Raw genomic sequence first — 15451 nt, 5'->3', positions numbered from 1 at the left:
GACAAAATATCGGCCATTTATTATCGGAGTCTCGGTAATAGTATCGACAAAATATCGGCCATTTATTATCGGAGTCTCGGTAATAGTCTATCGACAAAATATCGGCCATTTACTATCGGAGTCTCGGTACGTATCGACAAAATATCGGCCATTTATTATCGGAGTCTTGGTACGTATTGACAAAATATCGGCCATTTATTATCGGAGTCTCGGTGATAGTATCGACAAAATATTGGCCATTTATTATCGGAGTCTCGGTACGTATCGGCAAAATATCGGCCATTTATTATCGGAGTCTCGGTACGTATCGACAAAATATCGGCCATTTATTATCGGAGTCTCGGTAATGGTATATATCGACAAAATATCGGCCATTTATTATCGAAGTATAGGTATTGGTGTCGACAAAATATCGGCCATTTATTATCGGAATATATGTACTGCAGGTATCGACAAAATAAAGACAATTTCTTTTCGGAATATCGGTATTGGTATCGACAAAATATCGGCCATTATTATCGGAATGTCGGTATTGGTGTCGACAAAATATCGGCTATTTCTTATCGGAATATCGGTACTGCAGGTATCGACAAAATAAAGACCATTTCTTTTCGGAATATCGGTATTTGTGTTTATAAAATATCGGCCATTTCTTATCGAAATATAGACCATCGGCCATCTATTACATCGGAGTATCGGTATTGGTATCGCCAAATTACCAGCTATTCATTATCGGAGTATCGGTATTACCTAGTATCGGCAAAATATCGGCTATTTATTATCGGATAATCGGTATCGATATTAATTGACAAAATATCAGCCAGTTGTTACTATCGGGGAATCGGTATTAGCATTGACAATATAGCAGTGTATCGGTGTATCGGTATCGGCTAATTAACATCATGGTATTGGCACATCTCTATTGCACTGCCCCAGCCACCACACCACCCCAGGCACTGCCCCGCCACGATGCCAGTCCCAGCCACACCACCCCAGGCACTGCCCCGCCACGATGCCAGTCCCAGCCACACCACCCCAGGCACTGCCTCGCCACGATGCCAGCCCCACCCACACCACCCCAGGCACTGCCCTGCCACGGTGCCAGTCCCAGCCACACCACCCCAGGCACTGCCCCGCCACGGTGCCAGCCCCAGCCACACCACCCCAGGCACTGCCCTGCCACGGTGCCAGTCCCAGCCACACCACCCCAGGCACTGCCCCGCCACGGTGCCAGCCCCACCCACACCACCCCAGGCACTGCCCCGCCACGGTGCCAGTCCCACCCACACCACCCCAGGCACTGCCCCGCCACGGTGCCAGTCCCAGCCACACCAACCCAGGCACTGCCCCGCCACAGTGCCAGTCCCAGCCACACCAACCCAGGCACTACCCTGCCACAGTGCCAGTCCCACCCACACCACCCCAGGCACTGCCCTGCCACGGTGCCAGTCCCAGCCACACCAACCCAGGCACTGCCCCGCCACGGTGCCAGTCCCAGCCACACCACCCCAGGCACTGGCCGCACTGCCCTGCCACAGTGCCAGTCCCAGTCACACCACCCCAGGCACTGCCCCGCCACGGTCCCAGTCCCACCCACACCACCCCAGGCACTGCCCTGCCACAGTGCCAGTCCCAGCCACACCACCCCAGGCACTGCCCTGCCACGGTGCCAGTCCCACCCACACCACCCCAGGCACTGCCCCGCCACGGTGCCAGTCCCAGCCACACCACCCCAGGCACTGCCCTGCCACGGTGCCAGTCCCTCCCACACCACCCCAGGCACTGCCCCGCCACGGTGCCAGTCCCAGCCACACCACCCCAGGCACTGCCCTGCCACAGTGCCAGTCCCAGCCACACCACCCCAGGCACTGCCCCGCCACGGTGCCAGTCCCACCCACACCACCCCAGGCACTGCCCTGTTACAGTGCCAGTCCCAGCCACACCACCCCAGGCACTGCCCTGCCACAGTGCCAGTCCCAGCTACACCACCCAAGGCACTGCCCTGCCACGGTGCCAGCCCCGCCCACACCACCCCAGGCACTGCCCCGCCACGGTGCCAGCCCCACCAACACCACCCCAGGCACTGCCCGCCACGGTGCCAGCCCCACCCTCACCACCCCAGGCACTGCCCTGCCACAGTGCCAGTCCCAGCTACACCACCCCAGGCACTGCCCCGCCACGGTTATAACCAGCCCCATCCACACCACCCCAGGCACTGCCCTGCCACAGTGCCAGTCCCAGCCACACCACCCCAGGCACTGCCCTGCCACGGTGCCAGTCCCACCCACACCACCCCAGGCACTGCCCTGCCACGGTGCCAGCCCCACCCACACCACCCCAGGCACTGCCTGCCACGGTGCCAGCCCCACCCTCACCCCCCCAGGCACTGCCCTGCCACAGTGCCAGTCCCAGCCACACCACCCCAGGCACTGCCCCGCCACGGTGCCAGTCCCACCCACACCACCCCAGGCACTGCCCTGCCACAGTGCCAGTCCCAGCCACACCACCCCAGGCACTGCCCTGCCACAGTACCAGTCCCAGCTACACCACCCCAGGCACTGCCCGCCACGGTGCCAGCCCCACCCACACCACCCCAGGCACTGCCCTGCCACAGTGCCAGTCCCAGCTACACCACCCCAGGCACTGCCCCGCCACAGTTCCAACCAGCCCCATCCACACGACCCCAGGCACTGCCCTGCCACGGTGCCAGCCCCACCCACACCACCCCAGGCACTGCCCTGCCACAGTGCCAGTCCCAGCCACACCACCCCAGGCACTGCCCTGCCACAGTGCCAGTCCCAGCCACACCACCCCAGGCACTACCCCGCCACGGTGCCAGTCCCAGCCACAGTGCCAGTCCCAGCCACACCACCCCAGGCACTGCCCTGCCACAGTGCCAGTCCCAGCCACACCACCCCAGGCACTGCCCTGCCACAGTGCCAGTCCCAGCCACACCACCCCAGGCACTGCCCTGCCACAGTGCCAGTCCCACCCACACCTCCCCAGGCACTGTCCCGCCACGGTGCCAGTCCCAGCCACACCACCCCAGGCACTGCCCTGCCACGGTGCCAGTCCCAGCCACACCACCCCAGGCACTGCCCCGCCACGGTGCCAGTCCCAGCCACACCACCCCTGGCACTGCTCTGCCACAGTGCCAGTCCCAGCCATGCCACCCCAGGCACTGCCCTGCCACAGTGCCAGTCCCAGCTACACCACCCCAGGCACTGCCCGCCACGGTGCCAGTCCCACCCACACCACCCCAGGCACTGCCCCGCCACGGTGCCAGTCCCAGCCACACCACCCCAGGCACTGCCCTGCCACGGTGCCAGTCCACCACCCCAGGCACTGCCTCGCCACGGTGACAGTCCCAGCCACACCACCCCAGGCACTGCCCTGCCACAGTGCCAGTCCCAGCCACCACCCCAGGCACTGCCTCGCCACGGTGCCAGTCCCAGCCACACCACCCCAGGCACTGCCCTGCCACTGTGCCAGTCCCAGCCACACCACCCCAGGCACTGCCCCGCCACGGTGCCAGTCCCACCCACACCACCCAGGCACTGCCCTGCCACAGTGCCAGTCCCGCCCACACCACCCCAGGCACTGCCCCGCCACGGTGCCAGCCCCACCCACCCCACCCCAGGCACTGCCCGCCACGGTGCCAGCCCCCCCCACACCACCCCAGGCACTGCCCTGCCACAGTGCCAGTCCCAGCTACACCACCCCAGGCACTGCCCCGCCACGGTTCCAACCAGCCCCATCCACACCACCCCAGGCACTGCCCTGCCACAGTGCCAGTCCCAGCCACACCACCCCAGGCACTGCCCTGCCACAGTGCCAGTCCCACCCACACCACCCCAGGCACTGCCCCGCCACGGTGCCAGTCCCAGCCACACCACCCCAGGCACTGCCCTGCCACAGTGCCAGTCCCAGCCACACCACCCCAGGCACTGCCCTGCCACAGTGCCAGTCCCAGCTACACCACCCCAGGCACTGCCCACCCCCGTGCCAGCCCCACCCACACCACCCCAGGCACTGCCCTGCCACAGTGCCAGTCCCAGCTACACCACCCCAGGCACTGCCACCACAGTTCCAACCAGTCCCAGCTACACCACCCCAGGCACTGCCCTGCCACGGTGCCAGTCCCACCCACACCACCCCAGGCACTGCCCTGCCACAGTGCCAGTCCCAGCCACACCACCCCAGGCACTGCCCTGCCACAGTGCCAGTCCCAGCCACACCACCCCAGGCACTGCCCTGCCACAGTGCCAGTCCCAGCCACACCACCCAGGCCCTGCCACAGTGCCAGTCCCAGCCACACCACCCCAGGCACTGCCCTTCCACAGTGCCAGTCCCAGCCACACCACCCCAGGCACTGCCCCGCCACAGTGCCAGTCCCAGCCACCACCCCAGGCACTGCCCCGCCACGGTGCCAGTCCCACCCACACCACCCCAGGCACTGCCCTGCCACAGTGCCAGTCCCAGCTACACCACCCCAGGCGCTGCCCGCCACGGTGCCAGTCCCAGCCACACCACCCCAGGCACTGCCCCGCCACGGTGCCAGTCCCAGCCACACCACCCCAGGCACTGCCCTGCCACAGTGCCAGTCCCAGCTACACCACCCGAGGCACTGCCCACCACAGTGCCAGCCCCACCCACACCACCCCAGGCACTGCCCTGCCACAGTGCCAGTCCCAGCTACACCACCCCAGGCACTGCCCCGCCACAGTTCCAACCAGCCCCATCCACACCACCCCAGGCACTGCCCTGCCACGGTGCCAGCCCCACCCACACCACCCCAGGCACTGCCCTGCCACAGTGCCAGTCCCAGCTACACCACCCCAGGCACTGCCCCCAGAACAGTGCCAGACAGCCTGCCACACAGGCTACCAATGCCAATGATTGTGACACCAGTCATTGCATTGTGTAATGGAATAACTAAGTTCTATTTTATATTTTATTTTAGTAAAGGAAGAAAATACCCATTTTTACAATATTTTCATATGTACACATCTGTATAAAATATCCAAAGGCAACTGTCAAGACAAGAGAGTGCATTAGGGTACATCACAAAATTAGTCAAGGGCTTTTCATATGTGTGTGTGTGTGTGTGTGTGTGTGTGTGTGTGTGTGTGTGTGTGTGTGTGTGTGTGTAGCATACATATGAATATCAAAGATTTGTAGTAAACTTGAGATTCAAAACTGTAAATACTAATAATGGTGACGCTGACACAGGTAGACCTCAACAAAATTAGTGGCACAAAAATATTCAAGTTTTCACAGCCAGCCTTGACACACTTTGAGAGCACGAATGACCTACACTACAAAACTTGAGGTTTCAAGAACATTTAAGTCTTAAAATTAGTTTTGATCCTATAAACGGAGGGCAAAATCTTGGGTCTTGGGACAACTGGCATAACATGACTTCCCTGCCTCAGTCTGCCTTGACGCAGCGCTTGGTAAGGACACAGTTAGTCATCACGAGTTAGAGCTACAAGACACGCGGCATTCCAGCGGCAGCTGTACCAGTAAGGTAATGTGGCCTGGCCTTGTACCAGACGTGATGCTGATTACTAAAAAATATAATTTTGAAATGAATGAAAATTTTAAACTCGGTGAGTTTTACATGTCAGTTATGTGTGACAGCAACAATAAAAGGATAAATGCCTGAACTGTAATGTAGGAATGAATGGACAACTCTAGCAGCCACCAGCTCCAGAGAAGAATTCATCATGGAAATGATACTCTTTGGAGCTGCAGCAGAGGAAACAACAGAACCACAACCCACATGCCACAGTTTGTGCTTGCTGGAGGTGTGAGATTTATGCAAACTACAGTGTGGACTCAAGTGAAAGTAAAAATTTTGGTGAGATTCTTTTAAGGCCAAGTTAAGGGTGTTACTCCAACTATTTTCTTGGGGGTTAAATAAATACGTCAATGAAGCATATGAGTTGATGTTTCCCTGACATAAGCCTTCACAGAAGCACATAACAGTAGGTATGAAAATGAGTATTAAAATAGACTTGCAAGGAACTGCCTCTAAAACATCTTGAGGAAATACTACTTAGTCACTTTCTTATTTTATGACCTTGTATAAAAACTGCAAAAATACCGAGTCCTGTTACAAATCCAACTTGGGTAAGCAGTTACTGGCTGGTGATGCCATCAAGACATAATAAATTAATTTTAAAACTGGGCGTCACACACGCGGCGCAACAAACCAAAACAAGTGTCCGAGTCATGAAAATACCACAAATTTGTCCTTGATTCACACAGAACTACCATGAATACCAATGACTCACTTGTTCAGATGTCCAGTGATTCTCTTTTAACTATCCATTCATTTACTTGTTAAACCTGAGGTGTCAACTCTGCCATTGCTTGAAGCATCAAAGAATACCTAATAGGATGAATTTAAGGAAAATTTAGGCAGAGGAAAAGAAAAACAGAAATTGAACAAATCTGCAAATGGGTGATCACGTTGTTTTACCAGTGATGGCATGGAAACAGCTCAAGCAAAGGGGACCAAAGACACATGAGCATAGCTGGGTACGATAACAGAAAACCTTATTCCCGATAACTGATAACTGATAATGGAAAACCTTATCGATGATAACCGATATTCGTTAACTGGAAACACAAATATAGGCGATAACCGATATCCGATATGAATCCACAATTCCGATACTAGCTAGCGATAAGTCCGAATAGGCAAAAACAATATTATATTGATATTTTAAATAAAAAAAAAACAAAGATGAATTCAAATTTTCATTATCTGTATTTTAGAAAACTTACAAAACTGAAAACCACACATTGACACATACCTATGGAAGGTAATGCTAGAAACGCCTGAACCGGTGTTGTGTTATTTGGCGTCCCCACTGTCAAAGCTGGCGCTTTTGTTTACAAACACTGGTCTCTCGTGAACTGCGCATGCTCAGACCAGCAAGCGTAGGCCTGTACAGTCTCACAAAGCTTTATAACCGTAATTAAGAGTTGCTGGAAGGCTGAATCAGACATACAGTACCACTACCACCATCCCCGCTGTTTCTAGAACGACACTCTGTACAAGTTGTATTTATATGTACAGAGTGTCATTCTAGAAACAGCGAGGATGGTGGTACTGTATGTTTGATTCAGCCTTCCAGCAACTACTCTTAATGTGTTAAAAAGCTTTGTGAGACTGTACAGGTCTACGCTTACTGGTCTGAACATGGGTAGTTCACAGAGACCAGTGTTTGTAAACAAAAGCACCAGCTTTTGACGATGGGACACCAAATAACACAACACCAGATGCCTTCAATACCATGGCATGCTCACAAACGAATATGGAATATTAAATTTGAGGCAGTGAATAATTATTTTTTGGGCAAAGTTAAATGATTTTTCTCTTTGATATAGCGATTTCTGAATCTAACATAAAAGCATAACCTTGTGTTTTAATGTTGATGATCTAAGTATGAAATCTCTTAACCGAAGATATTTCATACCCTGAAGTTTTTCATACAACACTGGGCCACGCATGCGCAGTAGGGAGACAAAGTTTCTTTTTCTGAGAGGCGGAAAAAAGTAGCGATTATCTCTATTTTGGTTACAAAAGTAACGAAGATACCAATATATATTCAAATAAGTAGCGGATGGCTGATAACCCGATTTTGTTATCAGCGATAAAGTATCACGATAACTTATTGCGATAACGCCCAGCTGTGCACATGAGGATGATCAGTATTCTCAGTGACACATGAGGAGTTGTTGAATGGATGTTGGTTATGACTATTTATGAATTCAACCTTTGGATTTTATAACATTTACAGACCTGTGTGTGTGTGTGTGTGTGTGTGTGTGTGTGTGTGTGTTAGCCTAGTTGTGGTATACAGTAAGTGAGTTTCACTCATTTATAAAGCCTAGGTTTAAATTCATTCATATATTTTGCTTGAACTATCTCCTGATTGATGATTATGAGGATGAAGAGGGTGTGAAGAGCAGTAGTCTGTTGTCGCTGGTGAACAACACTCCCATGTGTGAGCCACCAAGAGACAACAGGCCACGACATGTGATGCCTCAGGAACTACAACAAAAGTACTTCAGCTGTGGAGTTCAAAAATGTGTTTACAAATGTGGTGCAGAGCCAAGGCTGCATCGCACAAAACATGGGGTGAGGAAGTGTGTGTGTGAAGACATGTTGTGTGCAGCACCACTCACTTCATGTCACTGCTTCACTACAGTCACAGCCACACCCCAGCCTCAAACTCCTGGACAGCTGGCTCTTAGTTTTAGTTTTTGTTTTCTATTAAACCAGCAAAAATATCCTCAGCCAATCAGGGACATATCACAGGAAAATAATGACGTGTGAATAGAGACTGAAGAAGGCCCACACCATCCTGAAGAGAGGGTGGGGGTGAGGGTGGGGAGGGGGCAGGGCACAGGGCACAAGTTAGCCAACAGTGACTGCAGCAGATGGTAAGTTGCCAATCATTGAGGCTGAGTTAACAACTTTCCCGTCAGCATAATGGGAGGGTTTCTGCAGTATCATGAGCCGTGCTGAGGGTGGTGCTGCTGTGATGGAAGCCACACACCTTGACATATAATTTTATAACTGAAGGTCTTGGACTGAATGTGCAATTACTTTTTCACATCATAGGAGGCGGGCCAAAGGCAAAGACAAAATTATACAAGAAATGCCCACAACACACCACCCTAAGAAAAGGAGACAGGGAGAAATACAAGACTTAAGAAAGTATCCTGCTGCAATGTCAAGCCATGGAGCAGCCTGGGTGCCACACCCAGCTGAGTGGTCACACACTGCTGGGGTGTGTACCTGGTGGTAAATTTTGTGCCTTACAAAACATCTGGGTTTAACTGTGGCCCGGATTTAAGATGTAACAATGCATCATGTTATTACAGAACTGCACGGAGAAACACAAAACATCCATAATTCAAAGTAATGAAGCCAGAAAGAAGTCCAAGTGGCCCCAGCAAAACACTTATTCCAAGGCATTGAGAACTGGGGTTGAGCCCATCTTCATCCTGTCAGTACTGTCACTGTCGCTGCCCTGTGAGTGGCTTGTTTCCTTGAGGTGGACCTGTCAGGATCCACTTCACTCCTTGGCAGTCCTCCATCATGTTGACCAGTGCTCGCCATCACCACCTCAGTCCATTTATAAAGTATCCATCACACCTGTACTGCTTGTTTAGCATTGTCATTTCAGTGTTCAACTTGCTGGTGTTCACCAAGGCATTCCTTTCCTGCACAAGTCACAAAATTGAAAAGAAAAATAATTCTTAACAAATCGGAGTTCTCAGGTCAGTGAATGTAACCTTTACAGTCTATGCACGTCATACTCCGAGTCCAAGAACTAGTCATTACCTTTTCCCACAGAGCACGTTTCTACTCTTCAAAGTCAAGAAAACCAGCCACTGATAGAACTGCAATTATGTGGGAAAGTGTATGCATAAAACATGCAATATTTCCTGAAATTCAGCTGGCTGTGTTCACTGCCCAGGTTTGTTGAGACAGAGAGGGAGGGGGCTGCTGGTGAGTCTCTTTTGACAGTTCATACATGCAGTCACTGGAGATTGTTGTTGTGGTAGGGAATTAAATTTAGAACACAAAGTTTAATGAGCCAAATATTACTTTTTATGCCTGTGTTCGCTCATGTATGAAAAATGTAACTGTTCTTCCTCAGGTCATGGTTGGCTCACCAGTAATTGATCTCCCAGAGCCTATGTTAAGGAAGACTCTCTCTCTCTCTCTGGAACCCTGGTTGTTAAAAACAACTGTTTTGGATGTTTGGCCCCATTGTGATTAGTTATTAGTTATTTGAGTGGCCAGGAACGTCTCCCCATTAAACCCATGTTATAATGATATCAACATGACGATGACTACTTCACAATCAAATTTCAAATGATTATGTCGTCACATCAATCCGTCCAACCCCATAAGGGAAAATAAGGACATTAAATGAAAAAGAAGAAAATCAAATTTTGAGGACCATAACCCAGCAAGTGGTACAGTGAGAGTTCCTGTGTTCCCTGTGGATGGCTAGCACTAAAGGTGTAGTGTTGAGGTGCATGTGTTTCTTGGCACACAGGAATGTTACAATGGTTTGCTTCTCAGCCACTTGCTGCGACAGCTGACAGAACCTGCCACTAAGCTGTCCATGCCATTCCAGCACAGGGGAAAAAGTGTGTGTGCTAAAGTGTACCAGTGAGGCTGGCTCCCCTAAGAGAGGGATGATTTGGGATATTTCAGAGGCAGTGTGGAAGGAGCAAGGACTAGAATGTACACGGCAGACTGTGTACTGAGGGAAAGTGTCATGAATGAAATTGACAGAAAGAGTGGAGACTGGTTATATGGGAAAAGGTGTTATCCAGTACAATAAATCCAAAAGTGTGTCATTTGGATGCACCCAAGATACAGAGAATTGCAGAGTGTATATCTACAGTGTGATCATTCCATGTGTGACTGGGTCCCAATCTTGCACAAGCTCTGCCTCTCCGTCACCAAGAGCTAATTTCTAGACACCTTCCTTGGGGTAGTGAGGCTGGCAAGCACTCATGAGCAGTGGTCGGCAATGCACAGTGCGCGGAACCCACCAAGTGATTTGAGGGTTGAACGGAGACTGTTATGACCATTATGCACAACGATTATCTGGCAATCTAGGACACAGGTTGTTAACACGTTATGACATCTATACAGTGGCTGACTTTAACAACCAAGCATTATTTGATTATCTGCCACATTACTGGTGAGTCTGACTTAAAGCCTTGTTGCTCTGATGCCTCCAGCCAGGAAGCTGAGTGTAATATAATATCTGCAGAGTATTCTTTGTTATGCTGTCATGTGTACACAATAAAGTCCCACTCTCCAGCCTCAAGTTTGAAATGGTGAGTCGAGATGTAAACAATATCAGGGTGTTCTTAATCATGCTGTCTCGTGTGTACAAAACGTTGCCCTAGCGTTAGCATGAATACACAGTGTGGCTTCAGACTGTCCCTTTCACAGTATAATAGCAAGGGTTTGAAGGCAACCAAACAGTCAGAGACAGTGTGTTATCAAAACTGATTTGGTATTACGATTTGGTTTACATTGTTACAAAATTTAAATATAACAAATAAATAAGTGTAAAATATACGTGTAAAATATACTTAAAAAATTAAATAGCATATCCTAAGTTATAAAACCAAGGGCTTAAAATATAGTGAAGTAGTTAGATACAAGTATACAGCGTGAATCTGCCCAGGCCAACCCAGTGGTTCAAGAGCTCCTACAGACACCTGTCCTCCCCAGCCCGCCAGAGAGCAAGGCTTCAAGTGGTTCACCAGCTCCCCCAGGCACCTGTCCTCCCCAGCTCACCAGACAGCAAGGCTTCAAGTGGTTCACCAGCTCCCCCAGGCACCTGTCCTTCCCAGCCCGCCAGACAGCAAGGCTTCAAGTGGCTAACCAGCTCCCCCAGGCACCTGCCCTCCCCAGCCCGCCAGACAGCAAGGCTTCAAGTGGCTAACCAGCTCCCCCAGGCACCTGCCCTCCCCAGCCCGCCAGACAGCAAGGCTTCAAGTGGTTCACCAGCTCCCCCAGGCACCTGTCCTCCCCAGCCCACCAGACAGCAAGGCTCAGCTTCTTTACTTCCTTGGATGTAATATTATTCTTGAGTTAAACTTGCCTTCCCAAATGCCAAGCAAGTGACAACACTTCTATGTGACACAAATGTAGTACGCAAGTTGCTACAAGTAAACTGTTCAAATGAAACAAAACAAAGGAGGCCAGGAGTGTGTGTGCTTCAATGATTTGTGCAACACCTTGGAAATATTTCCCTCTGCAATGTGGATTCTATGCGACACAGAATTTTGGCAACAAGGGTGCCATGCTGCACACTCTGTACGGCGTGGTGTGTTCTGTAAACACCTGCTTCAGACCTGCTACACTTTGACACTGGCTCCGAGGGCTGGAATGGGCAGAATCATCCTGTACTCACAGTTTTAGTTATGCGATAATAAGATCCAATATCTTCCATACCTGTAAGGTTACTGTAATATCTGTGAAGTATGAGATTCACTTCCACTCATGGCAACATACCTATGCCATGGTTCGCCTAACCTCATAAATAAAATTACATACTGCTATAAACACAAAACATAACATGCAAACAATGACCTAATGCTCCCGTCCTCCAGTGCCTCACTGATGCAGGCCTGCCACCACCTGGCTGGAGGCTGTAAGGACCACTTGCTACACAGTACTTGGAACACAAACTCAAATTATGCATTATGACATGGAATATCTAATATCATTATTTTAAAGCAAATAACTTAAGTAGATTAGATTATAAATTGAGCATTACCAAGTTAATTTTTTTACAGTAGTAACAACTGAAGACAGGAATACATGTAAGGCTTCATTAGTGTTATAAGCCATTGCCCTCTGAGTGGTTTTGACCCTTAATTACTAACCTTCTTAGATCCTTCTGCTACAATTTATATAAATATTTTAAATACTTTATTAAAGCATGTGAATATCCATTAGTTGTCCATTGTGTATGTTACCTGGAACCAGTAAACCATCACAGTCATGGCTCGTGTGCCAGACCTTGACTCAAGATCTCGAGAAGCAATACCACAGCAAACTGGACAGAAGAGTATTGTGGAGTAAACAAACCTTAATGAACCTAAACTAAAAATACTGTAAAGAATGCACACACACAGGTGCAGATCCCTTCCATGCAGGCCTTTCAACAGCCAACAGCACTTGACGCACACCAACACACAGGAGTGGTGTGTCACGGTGAACAAAGTGACGTGAAGAGCAGCAGAATAAGACACATGGATCAGTAACAAAATATTGGCCTCTAAGTGGCTTGCTACAATCTACCAGAACACCTGCTAAGGCTTCAGTTATATAAAATAAATATAATATTTAGCAAACTCATTGCCTGCTGCAAGAAAAACAGAGATTCTGTATTACAGGACAGAAGCACGGGAATAAAATTTACACTTCAGAAGATATTAAGAAAGCCTTCACATGCTGGAGACTGGGACTCGGCAGCAGTGTGCAGCACAGCTCGGTGGTGAACTTTGCTAAAAATTAAGGAATCTGTTGAAATTTTAAAATACCAATTGCTGTCATCCAGGACGAGCTGTAAATGAGATTCCTTTTGGAACACAAAATTGTCATCACCATGTTGGGCAACATGCCTTCATAGATTTAATATCAAATAGTAAATCCATTCTGAGGTGATACAACAGGTAACTTTGTACACACACACAAATGTTAATTAACTCACATAGTATCACATATAATTTGGGTTACTTTCCTTGGGTGATATGTTCCACACACTGCAGCTGTCACCACTCATTACCAAGGCCCAGGGGCTGGCCGGCACGGCTCCCACACGCAATGCTCAACCCAAGACTCCTCGCCTTCCATTACACAAGTTCAGTTACAGGAAACTCACTGTCATGCAGCCTCACAGCACACACTGACCTGCAGTTCTAAGGTGCTGCCCAGGGAGTGCAAGGCCCATGGTGTGCAGCACCTTCCTGCTGTTACCACGGCATGCAAAGTTAATATGATTTTGTGCTGCACCTTCCCAGTCACAGCCATCTCTTTGTAGACCTCACAAAGTGTTTTTATCACATGCTGAGAGGGAGGGAGTGGGAGGATACAAAACGCTGGGCTTGGCGTCAAGAACAAGAGGCACCACTTTGACTGATGGCTTCCTCACTGCAACTCGGCACCACTTTGTTGATTGCCCTTGCTTGCCCTCCACATATAGTCTGAGGTCAAACTTCCCCATTATAGTCAGGTCAGGTCAGTGTTAAGGTAGCATTATATTAGAATCTGATCTGGTTTGGTAAGGGCTGAGGTCAGTGGGGGTAAGGGCAGGGGTGAGTAAGGTGATGGCTGGGTCAACATCAGGTCAGGTTAGGTATGCATGAAACTTGGAGTGGTTGGGTTAGGTCAGTTTTGTCTGTGCATTAGGTCAGGTCAGGGTTAAGTTAGAATTATATTAGAATCTGGTCTGGTTTGGTAAAGCCTCTGGTCAGTGGGGGTGAGGGGTGAGGGCAGGATGTAATAAGGTGATGGCTGGCTGGGTCAACATCAGATCAGGTTGGGTGTACATGAAACTTGGATTGGTTTGGTTAGGCCAGTTTTAGGTGTGCATCAGGTCAGGTCAGGGTTGGGTGTGGGCTAGATTAGAGTGTTTTTTCCTTATGCATCAGGTTATGTTATGATGAGGCTTAAGGCAGGACAGACTGTCACTCCCTGAACCTTGATGCTGTGTGTATTGAGTTTCTTGTGAGGGCAGGAAGTAGCATGCCTGGCTGAGGGCTCCCTAACAATGTGAAACTGTCCTGAAATCTGATGAAAAAATGATTGCACCGAATGATGAAACTTTGGGCAGATTGCGACGAGATTCCCAGGGGGTTGGGAGTCATGCCACTTTCCATATTTTCACCCTAAGTTTGACCAAAGCCTGCAATGTCTCCTTCACTAAACTTGATCCATTACATTCTGTGTACAGCTATTCAGCACACATTCCCAGCAATATGAGCCAATCACACGGTGAGTTTCCTGTAACAATTTACACCAACAGAACAAACTTCAACAACACAGTTGATATTATAGGTTTGAGCTTTCTTCAGCTTCTTACTCTATGGGTTCTTCCAAGCTAGAGCATGATCAGTAATCTCAGCATTTTCATGAAGTACATATACACACACGAACACACACAGTCTGCCCTCGCCAAACATGAATTCCTGAGCAAGAAATCAGATTGCATTGATGGGTAACATTTTCAAAATTTGTTTTGCATCTGCATGAGCCACCAACACAACTTTGTGCATGAGCAGGTGAGTGAACCTCCCTGCACCAGCTGGCAGACGGACTCACTTACACTGATCCCACCCCCCACCCCCAAGCACTGCCTGGTGTCGTGGGAGCAAGTGTTATGCTCTAACCACTGTTCTGGTGTTGTATTCTTCAACACTCATTCAAGCGTGTCCACTGCCAGCAAGGAGAGGAAGGCGCTGACTGGCCAGGACGACAGAGGCTACTGGTGTTTTGGAGCACAGTCAGCTGAACAGAGGCAGGCAGGGAGCAGCTCTTGGCTGCAGAAGGCTAATGTTCACTTTGGCAATCTTGTAATTGCTCAAAATCATCTTCCTAAAGTGCAGTTTTTAGACCTTTGTGTTGGGTGTGTGTTGCCCTTCAGTCTCCTGTGTCAGGTAAGGGACATACAAAAGGAGGTCACAGAGATTTTGGAACCAAACACTCAATTTTGTTTGCTATGAAATTCGTTGTGTACAACAGGCTCAGGAACCTCACTGTTATGATGGCCAAGGCTCAACACTGTGTGTGTGTGTGTGTGTGTGTGTGTGTGTGTGTGTGTGTGTGTGTGTGTGTGTGTGTGTGTGTGTGTATATATATATATATATATATATATATATATAT

General features: G+C 49.7%; 1 protein-coding gene and 1 long non-coding RNA gene across 2 annotated transcripts; one reads left to right on the top strand and one right to left on the bottom strand.

Annotated features, from left to right (window-relative positions):
* Nucleotides 1-902: 902 nt before the first annotated feature.
* Nucleotides 903-4927, top strand: LOC127002294 (uncharacterized). The gene is made up of 8 exons (XM_050868107.1): nucleotides 903-1125; nucleotides 1255-1650; nucleotides 1840-2037; nucleotides 2123-3049; nucleotides 3403-3554; nucleotides 3641-3831; nucleotides 3919-4538; nucleotides 4599-4927. The coding sequence occupies exons 1-8, from the start codon at nucleotides 903-905 to the stop codon at nucleotides 4925-4927; spliced, it is 3036 nt and encodes a 1011-aa protein (XP_050724064.1).
* A 13-nt stretch (nucleotides 4928-4940) lies between these two features.
* LOC127002024 (uncharacterized) lies at nucleotides 4941-15422 on the bottom strand. Its single transcript, XR_007755649.1, has 2 exons — nucleotides 11583-15422; nucleotides 4941-11521 (listed from the first exon to the last, which is right to left on the bottom strand). It is a non-coding gene; the product is annotated as an uncharacterized LOC127002024 (long non-coding RNA).
* Nucleotides 15423-15451: the final 29 nt, after the last annotated feature.

Source organism: Eriocheir sinensis, chromosome 22 (assembly GCF_024679095.1).
Source record: "Eriocheir sinensis breed Jianghai 21 chromosome 22, ASM2467909v1, whole genome shotgun sequence".
Classification (NCBI taxonomy): domain Eukaryota; kingdom Metazoa; phylum Arthropoda; class Malacostraca; order Decapoda; family Varunidae; genus Eriocheir; species Eriocheir sinensis.
This window is presented reverse-complemented; position numbering and strand designations above follow the sequence as displayed.

What these genes read in the sequence shown, in the direction of transcription:
- LOC127002294 (XM_050868107.1), top strand. Translation starts at nt 903, where the DNA reads ATGGTATTGGCACATCTCTATTGCACTGCCCCAGCCACCACACCACCC. An exon ending in GTCCCACCCACACCACCCAG is followed by an intron (nt 3,555 to 3,640) that starts GCACTGCCCTGC and finishes ACCCCACCCCAG; the next exon opens with GCACTGCCCGCCACGGTGCC. An exon ending in CCAGGCACTGCCCTGCCACA is followed by an intron (nt 3,832 to 3,918) that starts GTGCCAGTCCCA and finishes GCCCTGCCACAG; the next exon opens with TGCCAGTCCCAGCCACACCA.